Source organism: Nothobranchius furzeri, chromosome 5, assembly GCF_043380555.1.
Source record: "Nothobranchius furzeri strain GRZ-AD chromosome 5, NfurGRZ-RIMD1, whole genome shotgun sequence".
NCBI classification, from domain to species: Eukaryota; Metazoa; Chordata; class Actinopteri; order Cyprinodontiformes; family Nothobranchiidae; genus Nothobranchius; species Nothobranchius furzeri.
Genome location: NC_091745.1, coordinates 68,284,262 through 68,300,666, shown reverse-complemented (window position 1 = coordinate 68,300,666; position 16,405 = coordinate 68,284,262). Strand labels below are relative to the sequence as shown.

The window sequence follows — 16,405 nt, the reverse complement described above, 5'->3', positions numbered from 1 at the left end:
CAATGTATTTCCGATGTTTATTACGTTTAACTTTGATATTTATAGGTGACAACCAATGAAAACATCAAATCTGGTATCTCAGAAAATTAGAATATTCTAAAGGCCAATGAAAAAATGTTTGTTTCTCTAATGTTGGCCAACTGAAAAGAATGAACATGAAAAGAATGTGCATGTATAGCACTCAATACTTAGTCGGGGCTCCTTTTGCCTCAATAACTGCAGTAATGCGGCGTGGCATGGACTCGATCAGTCTGTGGCACTGCTCAGGTGTTATGAGAGCCCAGGTTGCTCTGATAGTCGTCTTCAGCTCCTCTGCATTGTTGGGTCTAGCGTATTGCATCCTCCGCTTCACAATACCCCATAGATTTTCTATGGGGTTAAGGTCAGGCGAGTTTGCTGGCCAATCAAGGACAGGGATACCATGGTCCTTGAACCAGGTGCTGGTGGTTTTGGCACTGTGTGCAGGTGCCAAGTCCTGTTGAAAGGTGAAGTCTGCATCCCCATAAAGTTGGTCAGCAGCAGGAAGCATGAAGTGCTCTAAAACTTCCTGGTAGACGGCTGCATTGACCCTGGACCTCAGGAAACAGAGTGGGCCAACACCGGCAGATGACATGGCACCCCACACCATCACTGACGGTGGAAACTTTACACTGGACCTCATGCAACGTGGATTCTGTGCTTCTCCGCTCTTCCTCCAGACTCTGGGTCCTTGATTTCCAAAGGAAATGCAGAACTTGCTTTCATCAGAAAACATAACTTTGGACCACTCAGCATCAGTCCAGTCCTTTTAGTCCTTGGCCCAGGCGAGACGCTTCTTGCGCTGTTTCATGTTCAAGAGTGGCTTGACACACGGAATGCGACACCTGAATCCCATGTCTTTCATGAGTCTCCTCGTGGTGGTTCTTGAAGCGCTGACTCCAGCTGCAGTCCACTCTTTGTGGATCTCCCCCACATTTTTGAATGGGTTTGTCGTCACAATTCTCTGCAGGGTGCGGTTATCCCTAGAGCTTGTACACTTTTTTCTACCACATTTTTTCCGTCCCTTCGCCTGTCTGTTAATGTGCTTGGACACAGAGCTCTGCGAACAGCCAGCTTCTTTAGCAATCACCTTTTGTGTCTTGCCCTCCTTGTGCAAGGTGTCAATGATTGTCTTTTGGACAGCTGTTAAGTCAGAAGTCTTCCCCATGATTGTGGTGCCTTCAAAACAAGACTGAGGGACCTTTTAAAGGCCTTTGCAGGTGTTTTGAGTAAATCAGCTGATTAGAGTGGCAGCAGGTGTCTTCTATATTCAGCCTTTTCAGAATATTCTAATTTTTTGAGATACCAAATTTGGAGTTTTCATTAGTTGTCACTTATGAATATCAAATTTAAATGTAATGAACATTGGAAATACATTGGTCTGTGTGCATTGCATGAATATAATGTACAAGTTTCACGTTTTGAATGGAATTACTGAAATATTTTCAACCTTTTGATGATATTCTAATTTACTGGCCAGCACCTGTATGTGCAAAAACATCTTTTGTCATCCTAAAAAAGACACCTGTACAGGTGTGATGGAACAAAATAATTTAGGCAACTTTAAATATCCCGTTCATGCAACACATTCTAGTTTGTATGTTGTGAAATAGCTGCGTCTAAAGCGATCAGCAAAGTCACCGTGGTGACCATAACCATACTTCCCTAAAGAGCATCTCTCCATTCTAAGTGTTAGTTCCCCATTCTCACAGTCTGCTTTTATACTTTGAAGACCTTAAATTACTTTATTAAATTGGTTCAAAATAAATAAATAAATAATAAAAGAAAGAAAGAAAGAAAGAAAGAAAATCTAACTAAAAATCATCTGAAAAGTCGCCATCAATGATGTAAATACAAGACGTTGAAACGTGTTGCATTAAAAAAAGGAAAAAACAAAATGAGTGGAATGTGTTGCACAAGAGCACCAAACACCTCTCCAGTCGCAGCGAGGAACAAACTCAGCATTTATTTTAATTTGATTTCAAATACAGTTATTGCTGCAACTCAATTTCATTTTAAATGTCACATTAATGCATATAAATATAATTCATAATAAAATGTGTCTGCATGCAGAAGCTCATTTCAAACAACAGGATTTCAAAACTTTTCCTCTATTTACATTTTTTGAAACACGTATCTTGATCGTGGAGCTGCTTTCTGCGTACGATGCATGCATCACCTCCACCTCATCACACAACCCTCTCCTGCTGCTCTGATCCATCACAGAGTGGATCGTTGGTGTGGACGTGTGTGAAGGGTGTGGTCATTTCAAGCGTTAATCGTTCACGTGTTTGACCTTTGCACACTATTTACTAAAAAAGTAATTTTGCGATTGCTAGAAATGTAAAAAAAAAAATATTTCTTATTCTTTGCCTTCAACTAATTCCAGGTCAGGATGCAGATCTGATAAGATGCTATTGCATTACAATGTTTTCCCATTTACTTTAAAAGTCCACCCTTGTGATGTTCTTTTTGATTCTTAAAAAAGACTAATATTCACTGAAAGCTGCAAAAAAGCTCACTCCTTCCAACAAAAGCAACAACTTGAAAAACTGTTTTCAATTCTTAACCATTACTCTGCTGCACCATCTCCGCCACCAACCCCCTCAGCTAGAAGGCTTTGTGTCACCTCTTCAGTGTCTTCTATCATCATCATCATCTCTTCATCGCCCCCCATTACCTCCCCACCCTCCCCACCGTCTTGTCCATCACCGTTTTCTCTCTTAATCTCAGCGTACTCGGTCTCAGTAGGATCTTGCTCCCTTATGTCAGCTGGACTTTTCCCTTTCATTGCAGAAAAGTCGATGTCCGAGTACACAGCCTCTTTTGGCGCAGTTTCATTTGGTGCCTCGTTTGAATCAGTCGGACATGGCCAAGTAGATTCATCTACTCTTCCTGGTTCCTGCTGACCTTGGGTCCCATCCTCTTGTTTCTCCTGGATTCCATTCTCCTCCTCCTTCTGTTGTCAAACAATTAAAGCAGACCAAACATAAAAAAATGTGCATGAAAAACAAAACTAGAAGTTTTTCCAACATGATTTTGCATTTGCACAGTTATTTATTTCATTTTTTTACAACAATACTTCTTTCAGAAAATATTCAGTCATGGCATCACTTTACATTAATTTTCTGATATTTAAAGGGTGGAGACTTAGTTCAGCCACACGTCCTGTTTGAAAAATGCACCTAAAGGAGGCGTTGCCTGGCGAACTGAGAGATGGCACCCAACTCGCATCCCCTTCTGTGTCAGGACGCGCTGGTGAGTGGAGCGGAGGTAAGGATCCAAACGCTGGGGAGGAAGCAGGCAGGCAGACAAACTAGAAAACTCAAAAGGGTTTTAATGATATCTGGACACAGGACATGGAAACAATGAGGCAACAAGAGACACAGAACTGGATGGGGTTTAAATACAGGAGGGCTGGGAGCTTGGGTGATTGGGAAACAAGAGGCAGGTGGGAGCAATCAACAGAGACGCAGGCTGAACCAGAGAGACGGGACAAGGCGTGACAGTACCCCCCCCCCCTCCCCCCCCTCCCCCCCCTCCCTCAAAGGGCGGACTCCAGACGCCCACAGGAACACAGAGCAGGGCGGGCGGAGGGGGACCCAAAGGGAGGGCCGAGAGGGACCGAGGGACCGATGGAGAGGAGGCAGGGACCAGTAGAGTCCGGGGGCCTGCGCCTGGGGCAGAGGAGGCGACGATGGGCTATTTGGGGCCAGCGTCTGAGGCAGAGGAGGAGGCGACGACGGGCTCTTGGGGGCCTGCGTCTGCGGCAGAGGAGGAGGCGATGACGGGCTCTTGGGGGCCTGCGTCTGCGGCAGAGGAGGAGGCGATGACGGGCTTTTGGGGGCCTGCGTCTGCAGCAGAGGATGAGGCGAGGATGGGCTCTTGGGGCCCGGCGACGGGGGACCAGGAGACGGGACCAGAGAAGTCTAGGGGGCCGGCGACGGGGGACCAGGAGGCGGGACTGGGCAAGTCATGGGGGCCGGTGACAGGGAACTAGGAGGCGGGACCAGAGAAGTCTTGGGGGCCGGTGACGGGGGACCAGGAGGCGGGACCAGGGAAGTCTCGGGGGCCGGCGATGGGGGACCAGGGAAGTCTCGGGGTAGGGGGTCTTGGAGGAGGAGGACGAGGACGAGGAAGGGTCTCTGGAGACTCAAGGGACTGGAACACTGGTGACCGGGCGGCTTGAGACTTGAGGGACTGGGACACTTGTGACTGGGAGACTTGGGACACTGGAACAGTTGAGACTGGGAGACTTAAGACTTGGGACGGGGACACTGGAACACTTGTGACCGGGAGACTTGAGACTTGGGATGGGGACACTGGAACACTCGCGACTGGGAGACTCGAGACAGGAGACGGGGACACTGGAACACTCGTGACTTGGGAGACTGGAACACTTGTGACTGGGGAGACAGGAACACTTGAGACTTGGGAGACTGGAACTCTTGAGACTGGAAAACTTGAGACTTGGGAGACTGGAACACTTGAGACTTGGGAAACTGGAACACTTGAGACTTGGGAGACTGGAACACGTGAGACTGGAACACTTGAGACTTGTGAGACTGGAACACTTGACACTTGTGAGACTGGAACACTTGAGACTAGTGAGACTGGAACACTTGAGACTTGTGAGACTGGAACACTTGAGACATGTGAGATTTGAACTCTGGAGACTTGTGAGACTGGAACACTTGAGCCTTGTGAGACTGGAACACTTGAGACTTGTGAGACTGGAACACTTGAGACTTGGGAGACTGGAACACTTGTGACAGGGAGACATGAGACAGGAGACGGGGAGGCTTCCACTTCAGAGTTGGAAGCGTCCACTTCAGAGCTGGAGGCGGGAACGTCTGCTTCAGAGCTGGAGATGGGAACGTCTGTTTCAGAGCTGGCGACGGGAACTTCTGCTTCAGAGCTGGAGACGGGAACGTCTTCTTCAGAGCTGGAGACGGGAACGTCTGCTTTAGAGCTGGAGATGGGAACGTCTGCTTCAGAGCTGGCGGCGGGAACGTCTGCTTCAGAGCTGGCGACGGGAACGTCTGCTTCAGAGCTGGCGACAGGAACGTCTGCTTCAGAGCTGGAGACTGGAGGCGTCGACTTCGAGACAGGAGACTGCGTCGACCACTGAACTGGAGATGGCGGAGACCTCTGGACACTAGGGAGCGTCGACCCCTGGACACGAGGGAGCGTCGACCTCTGGACACGAGGTAGCGTCGACCTCTGGACACGAGGGAGCATTGACCTCTGGCCTGGAAAGAGCGTCGACCTCTGGCCTGGAAAGAGCGTCGACCTCTGGACTGGAAAGAGCGTCGACCTCTGGACTGGAAAGAGCGTCCACCTCTGGACCGGAAAGAATGTCCACCTCTGGACCGGAAAGAGTGTCGACCTCTGGACCGGAAAGAGCGTCGACCTCTGGACTGGAGAGAGCGTCCTACTCTGGACTGGAGAGAGCGTCGACCTCTGGACTGGAGAGAGCGTCCTACTCTGGACTGGAGAGAGCGTCGACCTCTGGACTGGAGAGAGGGTCGACCTCTGGACTGGAGAGAGTGTCGACCTCTGGACTAGAGAGAACGTCGACCTCTGGACTGGAGAGAGCGCGTAGACCTCGAGCCTGGAGGCGTCGACCCCCGGCCTGGGGGCGTCGACTTCCATCGACTTCTGGTCCGTCGGCTCCTGGACCGCCGGCTTCCGAACTGCCGGCTTCTGGACCGCAGGCTTCCGGACCGCCGGCTTCTGGACCACCGGCTTCTGGAGTGGAGGAGGAGCCGCTGCAGACGGGACCACCTGGACAGGCCGGATCAGATGCGGTGCGACCCCCGGGACCACCGCTGGAACAGGATACGGCGCGACCTCCGGGACCATCGCTGGAACTGGCGCTGACTGGACTGGTGGTGCAGGACCTGGTGGAGCTGGTAACTGGAAAAGCAGGGAGGATAGATTGTCCAACTGGAAATCCTGGACACTGAGGATCTGACGGAGCCGGACCAGCTCAGCTCAGAGACTGGCGAGCTCTGCTGGGTGGACTGCAGGCTCGCTCCTCTGGCTCTGAGACGAGGGAGCCGCTGGCCGGACAGAAACCCTCTCCTGGAGATACGGGGAGGATAGGGTGTCCAGCTGGAACTCCCGGAGGCTGACGAGCTGACGGATCCGGCCAAGCTCCGCCTGGAGACCGGCGAGCTCTGTCAGCTGGGCTGTAGGAGTGGTTCCTCCGCCTGCAGATGACGGAGGTGCTGATTGGACCGGAGATGGAACAGCTGATCCAACTGGGGGCGGTTCCAAACCGGGGTGCTGAGCCGGGGCAGCTGCGAGCTTGCGGCTCCTTCCGGGGACACAGGGTGACGGTGGAGCCCGGCATCCTTCCAAACGCCGTGGGCCAACTCTGGGGGAGCACACAGCCAGTCTGGTGCCCACATAGCAGGAGCGGTCCATCTGCGCCTCCCCGTCCAACTCTCCCTCCGGCTCCGGGAGGGTGGAGAGGATCGCCAAAGCCCGGGCTCGGCGGCGGCGACCGCGGCGAGGCGATGCCGGAGGAAGAGGAGCCGGCCGGTGGTCCGAAGGTAAAAACTGGAGCAAGCACTCCCAAGGGAGAACCTCTCCGCGGGATCCTTTACTGGGTTGCCTCATTCTGTCAGGACGTGCTGGTGAGTGGAGCGGAGGTAAGGATCCAAACGCTGGGGAGTAAGCAGGCAGGCAGACAAACTAGAAAACTCTAAAGGGTTTTAATGATATCTGGACACAGGACATGGAAACAATGAGGCAACAAGAGACACAGAACTGGAGGGGTTTAAATACAGGAGGGCTGGGAGCTTGGGTGATTGGGAAACGAGAGGCAGGTGGGAGCAATTAACAGAGACACAGGCTGAACCAAACGGGGAGACAGGACAAGGCGTGACATTCTGCAGCCCTCTGCTTCCCCTAAACCACACTTATAAGTTGTGTGATTCAGGTAGAAACATTAGTGGGAGGTCTCTATAGCCGCTTATCCATCTGCAAGGTTCACCATGGCGTGGGTGGAGTTATTGTGGACTGGCGTGTTCCGGTATGAGTCTGCAATTTCAGGAGACTGTTGCTATTGCAGTTTTGGCTCTCGCTGCCTCAGTTTGCCAGTCTGTGACTATAAATAGCATCCAGCGCGTTGCAGCACCTCGGTGTATTTGTCCCATTTCCAATCAGAAAAAATAAAGAATAATGTTTATGTTTATTTATTTGGCAGACGCTTTCATCCAAAGCGACTTACAATGTATAACCTATAGGGCATGTTGTGATCTGTTGGGGAAACCAGAGTACCCGGAGGAAACCCACGCATGCATGGGGAGAACACGCAACTCCACGCAGAAAGGCCGCAACCGAGTTTCGAACCTGCAACCTTCGTGCTGCGAGGCAACAGTGCTAACAACTGCGCCGCCGTGCAGCCCATAATAGTAATAATCCACTCCGGTAGTTTCATTTCATAACTTTACTTGGGCTTTGATTTCTTCAGCTTGGCCCGACACCGTCTCAATGTCCGCTCTGATTTTTCTCGGCTGCCATCCGCTGAGAAAAAAAAAAAAATCCTTCCCTGTCCACCTAGCTCCTTCTGAGTGTGGACTCTCACAATGATGGTGAGAAATGTATGGAGCTCTGAAGAAGAACAAAACTTGCTGCTACTAGCTGGCATTTTTTCAAATTCATGTACTATTAATGAAAATACAAACAATGGAACTCTGTTTATTTTGCTAGTTGCAGGTAGTAACACATTTCTGTCAACCACTCAGTTGACTGTGTTGTTGCCTTAACCTAACCTTACCACTCCAGAAATTTCTGGACCTACAACAGAAGGGGTCCAAAAAAGTCCCATGACTGGCGCAGTCCAGTTAGATTGTCTGGAACGGTTTTACAATCGGAACAGAAAAACGGTTGATGGAAAAGAGCTATAGCTGCTTTACGGTAATAACTGTTTACTAAACCAGTAGCTCATATAAAAACTAGAAGTTAGCTTTTTCATTTCGCCCACTGTCAATACAAAGCACAAGGAGAATAATCTTTATTTAGCATCATGTCTTTGGAGGCAAAGCAAAGAGCAAAAACCAGAGTGAACCAGAGTGGTGTGGCTACGCTTGTTTAAGGGAGCTGAAGGAGGCTATTAATGACTGCTGGTGACCTGGCTTTGTTGTACAATACCTGTAAGTAATATTTTCATCCAACATGGGATCTTTTTACTCCATGGCTTATTTTAATATCAGTTAGCATGTGTAAGCGTTAGCTCATTGTTTGCACTAGTTACAGCAGGCCGTTGAAGGTTTGTTTACGACAGTTGTATTTCTGTTTTCAATCAGTAGGAGGGAGTAGTGGGGACACTTATTTAGCGTTGTTTTAACCAGTTCAGTGGCCTTGTGGTATGAGTGTCTGCCCAGAGACTGGGGGATCATGCGTTCAAGTCCATGGTCAGGTCATACCAAAGACTTTAAAAATAGGGCCTAAATCCTCTCTGGTTTACTTTCAGCATTAAGGGGTTCGATTGGGGAGTTAAACCACCAAATAGTTCCTGAGTGTGGCCGTGTCTGCAGCTCACCCCTCTCACAAGGGATGGGTCAAATGTGGGGAACACATTTCACCAGTATGCGACGACTAATGGGATTTCAACATAAATTCCCATTGTGGTGCAATTAATACAAGACCGTTGCAAGGAAAATACTCAGTACTAAACTAAATTTGCATTTAAACCAGTAATAATATAAACAGATTACCTTGGCAACACTCTCAATAGTTACCATCTCCAGCCGCTCATCCAGATTTTTGGAGTTTTTTTTTTCTGTTAAAAACAAAGAAAACAACTCAATAAAGATCACAATAAACATGCTATGATGTGATCATTTATCATGGTGTATATATAACTGTAGATAATCGTTGACCATTTCATTTAAAGTTCCAAAAAAGAAAAAATCCACAGTCAGCCGGGAGGAGACTTGACCTAGAGAACGTTAACCCATCATTTATTAGATTCACATACAGAAACAAACAGTACCTGAGGCATTTTACAGCCAAACAAGCAATGATGGCAGAAAGTAAAATCCCGATCAGAATTCCAGTCCCAAGCACAATGACGAAAAGCAGTGGACGCTCTAAGACTTCGTTCAATAGTTTAAAAACATCTAGGTGGCCTAGAAGAGAAAAAATATCCATGTTATTTGTTACTGAATGAGCTGCAGTCTGGTGCAAATGAAAAATGTTGGCCGTAAACTAGAGGTGGGACTCGATAAAGATAATGAATCTAATAAATTAGAGGCCTTGTAAATAATTGATCTTAATTAATCACATTTTAATCATTCAAGACAATTAGTGCCCAAGCAATTATTTTCTATCAAAAATGATGTAAACACTTACTTGTTTTGTTTGTTGTGATTTCTAAGATGGTTAACGTTGCATTTCCTTCTCCAACAGTATTTTTGCTGACACACTGTACCATCTTGTTTTGGGGATCTTTATGAGACACAGTCATGGTACTGTAGACATACTTCTCTGACACATTGGTCATGATGGTGTACATAGGACTGTCCTCGAACAGCGTCCACTCAATGGTAGGTAGAGGAAATCCCTCACTGACACACACACAGGTCATGACCCCAGACTGGACCTTACATGTAGATCTGTTATTCAAGATTAAGGCAGAATCTAAAACCACAAAGAACACACATAAACGATTGTGAGTCAAATTGTGCAGAACTACTTTGAAGGCAAGTACAAACTTATATTTTCTAAGTAAAAGCAGTTTGTTTTGCATTTAACATTCTTAGAATTTAGTTTTTCGACAGGGAAAGTTCATATGCAAAAACTCGGATGATTATCCGACTAAAATATGGACTACATTCAAATTGAGGAAACAAGCTGTTTTAAATTGTTTGTACACATGAATTTGAGCAAATGTCCTTTGTATATTCCAATCAACATGAGAATGGTGTAAAGCACTTGTTTAAACATGATAATGTAAATCTACCAGTTGAACTCGTAATAAAGCTCGTAATGAAGCTTGCAATGAAGCTCGTAATGAAGCTGGGAAGAATGATGTCCAAGGTGTGTGGACTCCATACACATTAGTGATGGGAATAACGGCTCTTTTTAGAGAGCTGGTTCTTTTGGCTCAGCTCACCAAAAAGAGCCGGCTCTTTCGGCTCCCAAGTGGCTCCTCAGATTTTCTGTTGCGTAGAGTACATTTATAACCAAAATAATGCAAAACTATATGTAAAATTATTTACTAATGTAAAAAATGCAATATATCAAATATTTATAATTTCTATGGATTTAATAACTGAACACTTTAAGAAATGTCCACTTTCCGACTGCTGGCGCTCATTTTCTCACCGTCTTCGTCGCACTCTCCTCTCTCTTGCTCGCCTTTTTCCTCTTCCTCATTCCCTCTCGTCTCCCTCCACCCGCATGTGCTCTGCTGTGTGTCTGAGTCTGATCCTCCCTCTTCCCCGCCCCTACTGCTCTGTGTGTGGACAGTCTGGACACGCAGTCACACATGTTGACCTGTAGCTTTCACCAAAGCAAGAGTGGAGGGGGGATGGAAGGGGACGGCTCCCAATGATGAGCCGGCTCCCGTCATTCACTTTAAAGAGCCGACCCTTAGAGCCGGTTCGTTCGCGACCAACACATCACTAATACATATCAGGGGGAGTTAACGTCAGGACAATTCAATGAATTTACATCACACATAGTGCCAGTTCCCAACCATGCTGTTCGTCAGATTGAATGAATTGTTTACTCTTCTTCTTCTTCTTCTTCTTCTTCTTCTTCTTCTTCTTCTTCTTCTTCTTCTTCTTCTTCTTCTTCTTCTTCTTCTTCTTCTTCTTCTTCTTCTTCTTCTTCTTCTTCTTCTTCTGTGTTTCATGGTAGTTGGCAAACGTTACCCCAGTACCGCTACAAACTAGCTTGGAGTGCGGACCAGAACGACTCTCACACCAATCAACCAAAATGAAATAAACATCTACTTCACTTGATTAGTCAGGTGTTAATTATATAATTTATTGATTGACAAAATGTGTGGAAATAATTAGGTCTGTGTGTTTAAATGGTAACCTGACAAGTCACCCTATATATTTATGATGTCCGGCCAAGACCCTCACTGCTACAGATGTCAGTCAACTGAGCAGCCTACCATACACTGTTCAAGAAGATGCAAATGCATCCTTTATTAAATAAAAGACTTAAATACCTCCAGTCCAAAGTTGATGCCAAAACTGTTTCATCATCATCTTAGTTGTTCAGCTTTGTTGCATCATTCTGCCCACCAAACCCAGTGGAATGCTGTGATTGGCCCACCAAACCCAGTGGAATGCTGTGATTGGCCCACCAAACCAGTGGAACCCTGTGATTGGCCCACCAAACCCAGTGGAATGCTGTGATTGGCCCACCAAACCAGTGGAACCCTGTGATTGGCCCACCAAACCAGTGGAACCCTGTGATTGGCCCACCAAACCAATGTAACCCTGTGATTGGCCCACCAAACCAATGGAACACTGTGATTGGCCCACCAAACCAGCGGAATGCTGTGATTGGCCCACCAAACCCAGTGGAATGCTGTGATTGGCCCACCAAACCAGTGGAACCCTGTGATTGGCCCGCCAAACCCAGTGGAATGCTGTGATTGGCCCACCAAACCAATGTAACCCTGTGATTGGCCCACCAAACCAATGGAACACTGTGATTGGCATAATGCAATACTGTTCAGGCCTGCTGAGGCTTCTATGGAGCGTGACCAGACCAACATGCATAGCAAAATCATTTTTGCCTTTTCAACTGTCCATCTAGGCTTGTAAAATATTAAGCGGCCTGTTTTGGTATATTGTTTACTAAGGTTCTACAACCCCCCAAGGCACTCTACAACACAATCAGTCATTTACCCATGCACACACACATTCACACACTGGTGGTGATGAGCTACCTTGTAGCCACAGCTGCCTTGGGGCTCACTGACAGAGGTAAGACTGCTGAACACAGGCACCACAGGTCCCTCCAATCACCACCAGCAGGCGAAGTGGAACAAGTGTCTTGCCCAAGGGCACAACGGCAGCAACAGACCGGGCTTGAACTGGCAACCCTCTGGTTTTGGAGTGGGCACCCAACTCCTCTGCCATCTCCCACTACTAGGCTAGACAAAATTAACCCAAGTGTGATGAATCACTGTGAAAGTGTGTTTTAAAACAGGGAGCAAACATTGTCACAAAACACCACGTCGCTAATAAAAACCTTCACTTTGCATTTTTCTTTGACTAATTTCAATTTGTTTGATGATCTGAAACATATAAGTGTGACGAACATGCAAACAAGTTAGAAACCAGGAAGGGGCAAACACGTTTTCACACCACTGTCTCTACACTGCTGCAGCATTTCCGTTGTTGTTGTTGTTGGTTACGTTATTTTCTGCACACCTTTGTGCACGATTTAGCATCTGCTCATGCAATGGCATGGATATGAAAGTGTTATTTGTTCATCATGTGTCTCTGGTGTGAGACGCTGACGGTTTCTCAGAGTACACTGTAAGTGTGGCCGATAGATTTATAACTGTTTAAGCATGCTTACACAAGCCATTATATTAGCATGTAGCTTTGCACTTTTCCATATTACCATACTAATAAAATGTATTGGGATTTTTGCATTGAAAAAAAAAAAAACGTATCCCAGATTTCCGTGCTTGTGCATGCGGCCTCAGGAGTTTTGAGCGAACTTTAGATAATAAAAAGCGTGTAGTGCCTTCAGCTGAGACCTGTTGCTAATCTCTTTTGAGAACCTATGAAGTAAATAGAGTGATAAAGTAAAAAAAAACTCACACTTCACTTTGAGCTTTTGTGTCACGTCTTTCGTGTGTCCAGCACAGGTGACCCTACAGGTGATCTTCTTGTTGTGATGATCAGCTGAGATGTTTAGGGTCAGAGTCGAGATGTGGTCCTGAATTGAATTGGTCACGTTATTAACTGTAGGGTCTGTGATGTTTTCTGTGATGACTCCTGCTCCGCACAACATCCAGGTGAATTTGAGTTGAGATTCAGAGCAGAGACCACCACCACCAGCAGCAGCAGTGCAGGTCAGGTTAGTTGGCTGTCCCTCAGCCAGAGGAGGAATCGTCAGTGTGGGTGTTTGATTCAGGCATGGATTCGGGGCTGGTAAAAAAAAAAAAAAAAAAAAAAAAAAAAAAAAAAAAAAACATGATAAGAGGTTAGGTTATGCATGGATCTGGTTTCAAAACACACCCGAACTGTCAGCTCTGTTGCCAAACATTTGGAATTTCTCGATAAGACAGCCATGCTTCCCAAATAAGGAACAGTTTAGTCATCACACATGTATGACTCCAGAATTAGTTTATAATAATAAAAAAAGCTAAGTTCTATATATGGATTTAAACACTAACTTCATTAAATGCTATAGAAACATCACTGTGTTTTAGTTTTTACTGGTTTTTGGTACCTGTAGCAGAGACATCATCCTTAGAAACACATTTGCAGAAGCTGTGTGCATTAGCCTCTTGATATAACACAAGGCCAGAAGTTTTGAGGCTGTTGATGATGTTGCTGCAGTTTCTTGTTTCCATTAAAGATTTCGGCACAGGCGCTGATACATCAACCCTAAAATAATTTCTTAGCTCTTGTGTGGAGTTAATTGTGTTTTTGTCACAATTTCCAGATGAATTACATTTGAACACATTCAAACTTTGGAATGTATCATCTACTGAAGAACATGTAAGAGCAATGCAACCTGCTAATGATGCATTCGTTGTCAGAAGAGTGGTATTTTGAGTGGTACCAGTGTACTCCTCTGAAGCACCTGAAAGACAAACAAGAAATAAACAACTGGAAACAGTTTAAAGACACACTTAGCAGTTTTGCTTGTTTTTAGCACCCCTTAGTGTCTGTTATTAATTCTCTGTGATCCAACCAAAAATTAAACCTATGTCCTCACTGTGCGTTTGTCTTTTTAATACCTTAATCTAACAGCTGAAATGTCTCTCCAGACTTCAGTCGTGTCTACAGAAATGATTCATCACTAAAACATGCAGGAAATGTGCTGGAAGCATACTGCAGCAGTCTGCTTAGTTTTTTTTCCTAAAAACTCTGAAGTTGCAAATGCGATATTTTGGCCGCAGGGGGCGGTGGAGGGGGGTCTGAGTGACATTTCATTAACCCTCTAAAGGGACATTTTATCACATACTGGCTCTAGAAAATGATTTAAAAATATGAAAAAGTTGCAAAGTATAGCTTTAAATGAAACAAAAAGGAGCTGCGAATTATGTGGTTACTCTTAATTGTGTGGATAGTAAGTTTTTTAATTAGATTTAGATTTTTATTTAATTTTATGCTTTTATCTTTTTTATTTGTTCTATTTGTTTTTACATTTTGTTTCATTAATTGTATTTAATGTTTGGTTGCTTTATATATTTATTATCTGGACCTAAGAGTCTGTCAATAAAGATTATCTATCTATCTATCTATCTATCTATCTATCTATCTATCTATCTATCTATCTATCTATCTATCTATCTATCTATCTATCTATCTATCTATCTATCTATCTATCTATCTATCATCTACCTATCTATCTATCTATCTATCTATCTATCTATCTATCTATCTATCTATCTATCTATCTATCTATCTATCTATCTATCATCTATCTATCTATCTATCTATCTATCTATCTATCTATCTATCTATCTATCTATCTATCTATCTATCTATCTATCTATCTATCTATCTATCTATCTATCATCTATCATCTATCTATCTATCTATCTATCTATCTATCTATCTATCTATCTATCTATCTATCTATCTATCTATCTATCTATCTATCTATCTATCTAAAGGCAAAGAGGTGTTTGTTTGGTTTTTGTTTTATTCTCTAAACTTGCAGATTGGAGTGATAAATGAGGCTGGTTTTGCAGAACAACAGGGGAAACCACAGTTTATGTTGACCTGTTAGATTTAACGTAGTGGTTCACTTGTTTACACTAATCAATACAAGTGGAGTGGTCTCCACTAGAAATTAATGCCTTTTTAAGTTTTACTCTGGGGGAAAAATATGCCGGGGCACCATTGCCAGAAGCTAGTAGTGACCCACATCACAGCCGAGCTTCAGACGGCAGGTTTCAGAGTCTTATTTCCTGATGTTTGGACATCTTGCCTCAGATTGGATAACAGCAACGCAACTCTACCACTGACTAGCGTTTTATCTCCACAAATAACACAACAGCCTGGAGGAAGTCTGCTGTGTGGAAAAGTTGCTAAAGCTAACGGTTAGCTTGAACTAGCCAAGATGTTCACTGCTGATTCCCAGACATTAAAACAATAACAGCCTTTTCCGTCGTGAGTCAAGATTAGTGAGTCCATGAATCTGTGAGGAATTTCAAATCCTTGCATTTTACCATCTATTTTCTATCAGAAGCTAATGCAGGAGGTAGGCGTAGGAGACTATTTTCATGTTCAGCTTGTATGAAAAACTCAGAGTGACTGATTATAATGAGAAATAATCATAAAAAAAGTTATTTTGTGTATGTGTCTCACACCTTTAAATGTGGAATTCTGAAAAAATATGAAATTTTGCACACTTTGCTTCCAAAAGAAATGTTATTTATTACCTGCAGCAAGACAGAGAAGAGATGTCCAGATGAGAGTGAACATTTTTGACTGGAGGAGAGAGAAGGCCTGTTGATGCAGAAACAGAAACCAGAGAGACAAAAAGTAAAGCAAAAGAAAACGATCTGGATGGAACTGGTTCAAAAACACCTTTCAGGTTGGCAGCAGGGACCTGCTGACAACACTTTATCGTTACAAATAAAAACGTGTTCTGAGTTTCCTAAAATTCACGAATCTGGTTTCATAAAAAAAATTCAAGAAAGTTTATCAGAGTAAAACAATTCAAGATTATTGTAATTAATTATTTTATAATAACCAACTTCAGACTAAATTTACCAGTTTATTCCTTTTTAGAGTTTAAGTAAATCAACCAGACGTTATTTTCTAAATAAATTTTACCTTTCTTTGTTCTGATTCTCCTGCTCGTTTCCCTTGATGATGTCTGCTCAGCCTTTCAGCTCTGAACTGAATCTTCTTCCTCCTCCTTTTCTACTGTTTTTTTATGTAAGCTTCGGTTTGCAGGAAGCTTCTTTCCACTTCACAGATCACGTTGTTCCCTCTCAGACTGGATGCATGTGCAGCAAAAGTCCCAGCCATGCATGCCCATCTGTGTAGTGTTTGCATGTTCTTCAGTTTAACACTTTTAGGTGCAAAAATGTACAAAATAAATTTGAATTAATAAACCATTTAGATCTTGATAAAAACTGAAAAGGGGAAGTTTTGTAAATTAAAGTGATGAGTCACGTTCTCTGAGTTATGCAAATAAGAAATTAAGA

At 44.7% G+C, this 16,405-nt stretch overlaps 1 protein-coding gene across 2 annotated transcripts; it reads right to left on the bottom strand.

Annotated features, from left to right (window-relative positions):
* Positions 1-2,908: 2,908 nt before the first annotated feature.
* On the bottom strand, positions 2,909-16,133 carry LOC107379296 (uncharacterized). Of its 2 annotated transcripts, none has more exons than XM_015949996.3 (8): positions 16,029-16,133; positions 15,632-15,698; positions 13,465-13,821; positions 12,831-13,160; positions 9,385-9,672; positions 9,026-9,161; positions 8,748-8,812; positions 2,909-2,977 (listed from the first exon to the last, which is right to left on the bottom strand). In XM_015949996.3, the coding sequence occupies exons 2-7, from the start codon at positions 15,672-15,674 to the stop codon at positions 8,785-8,787; spliced, it is 1,182 nt and encodes a 393-aa protein (XP_015805482.3). In that variant the 5' UTR covers positions 15,675-15,698; positions 16,029-16,133; the 3' UTR covers positions 2,909-2,977; positions 8,748-8,784. The 2 variants fall into 2 exon arrangements, with proteins under 2 accessions (XP_015805482.3, XP_070407949.1); XM_070551848.1 differs by having other exon boundaries at positions 13,753-13,821.
* Between the last annotated feature and the right edge of the window lie 272 nt (positions 16,134-16,405).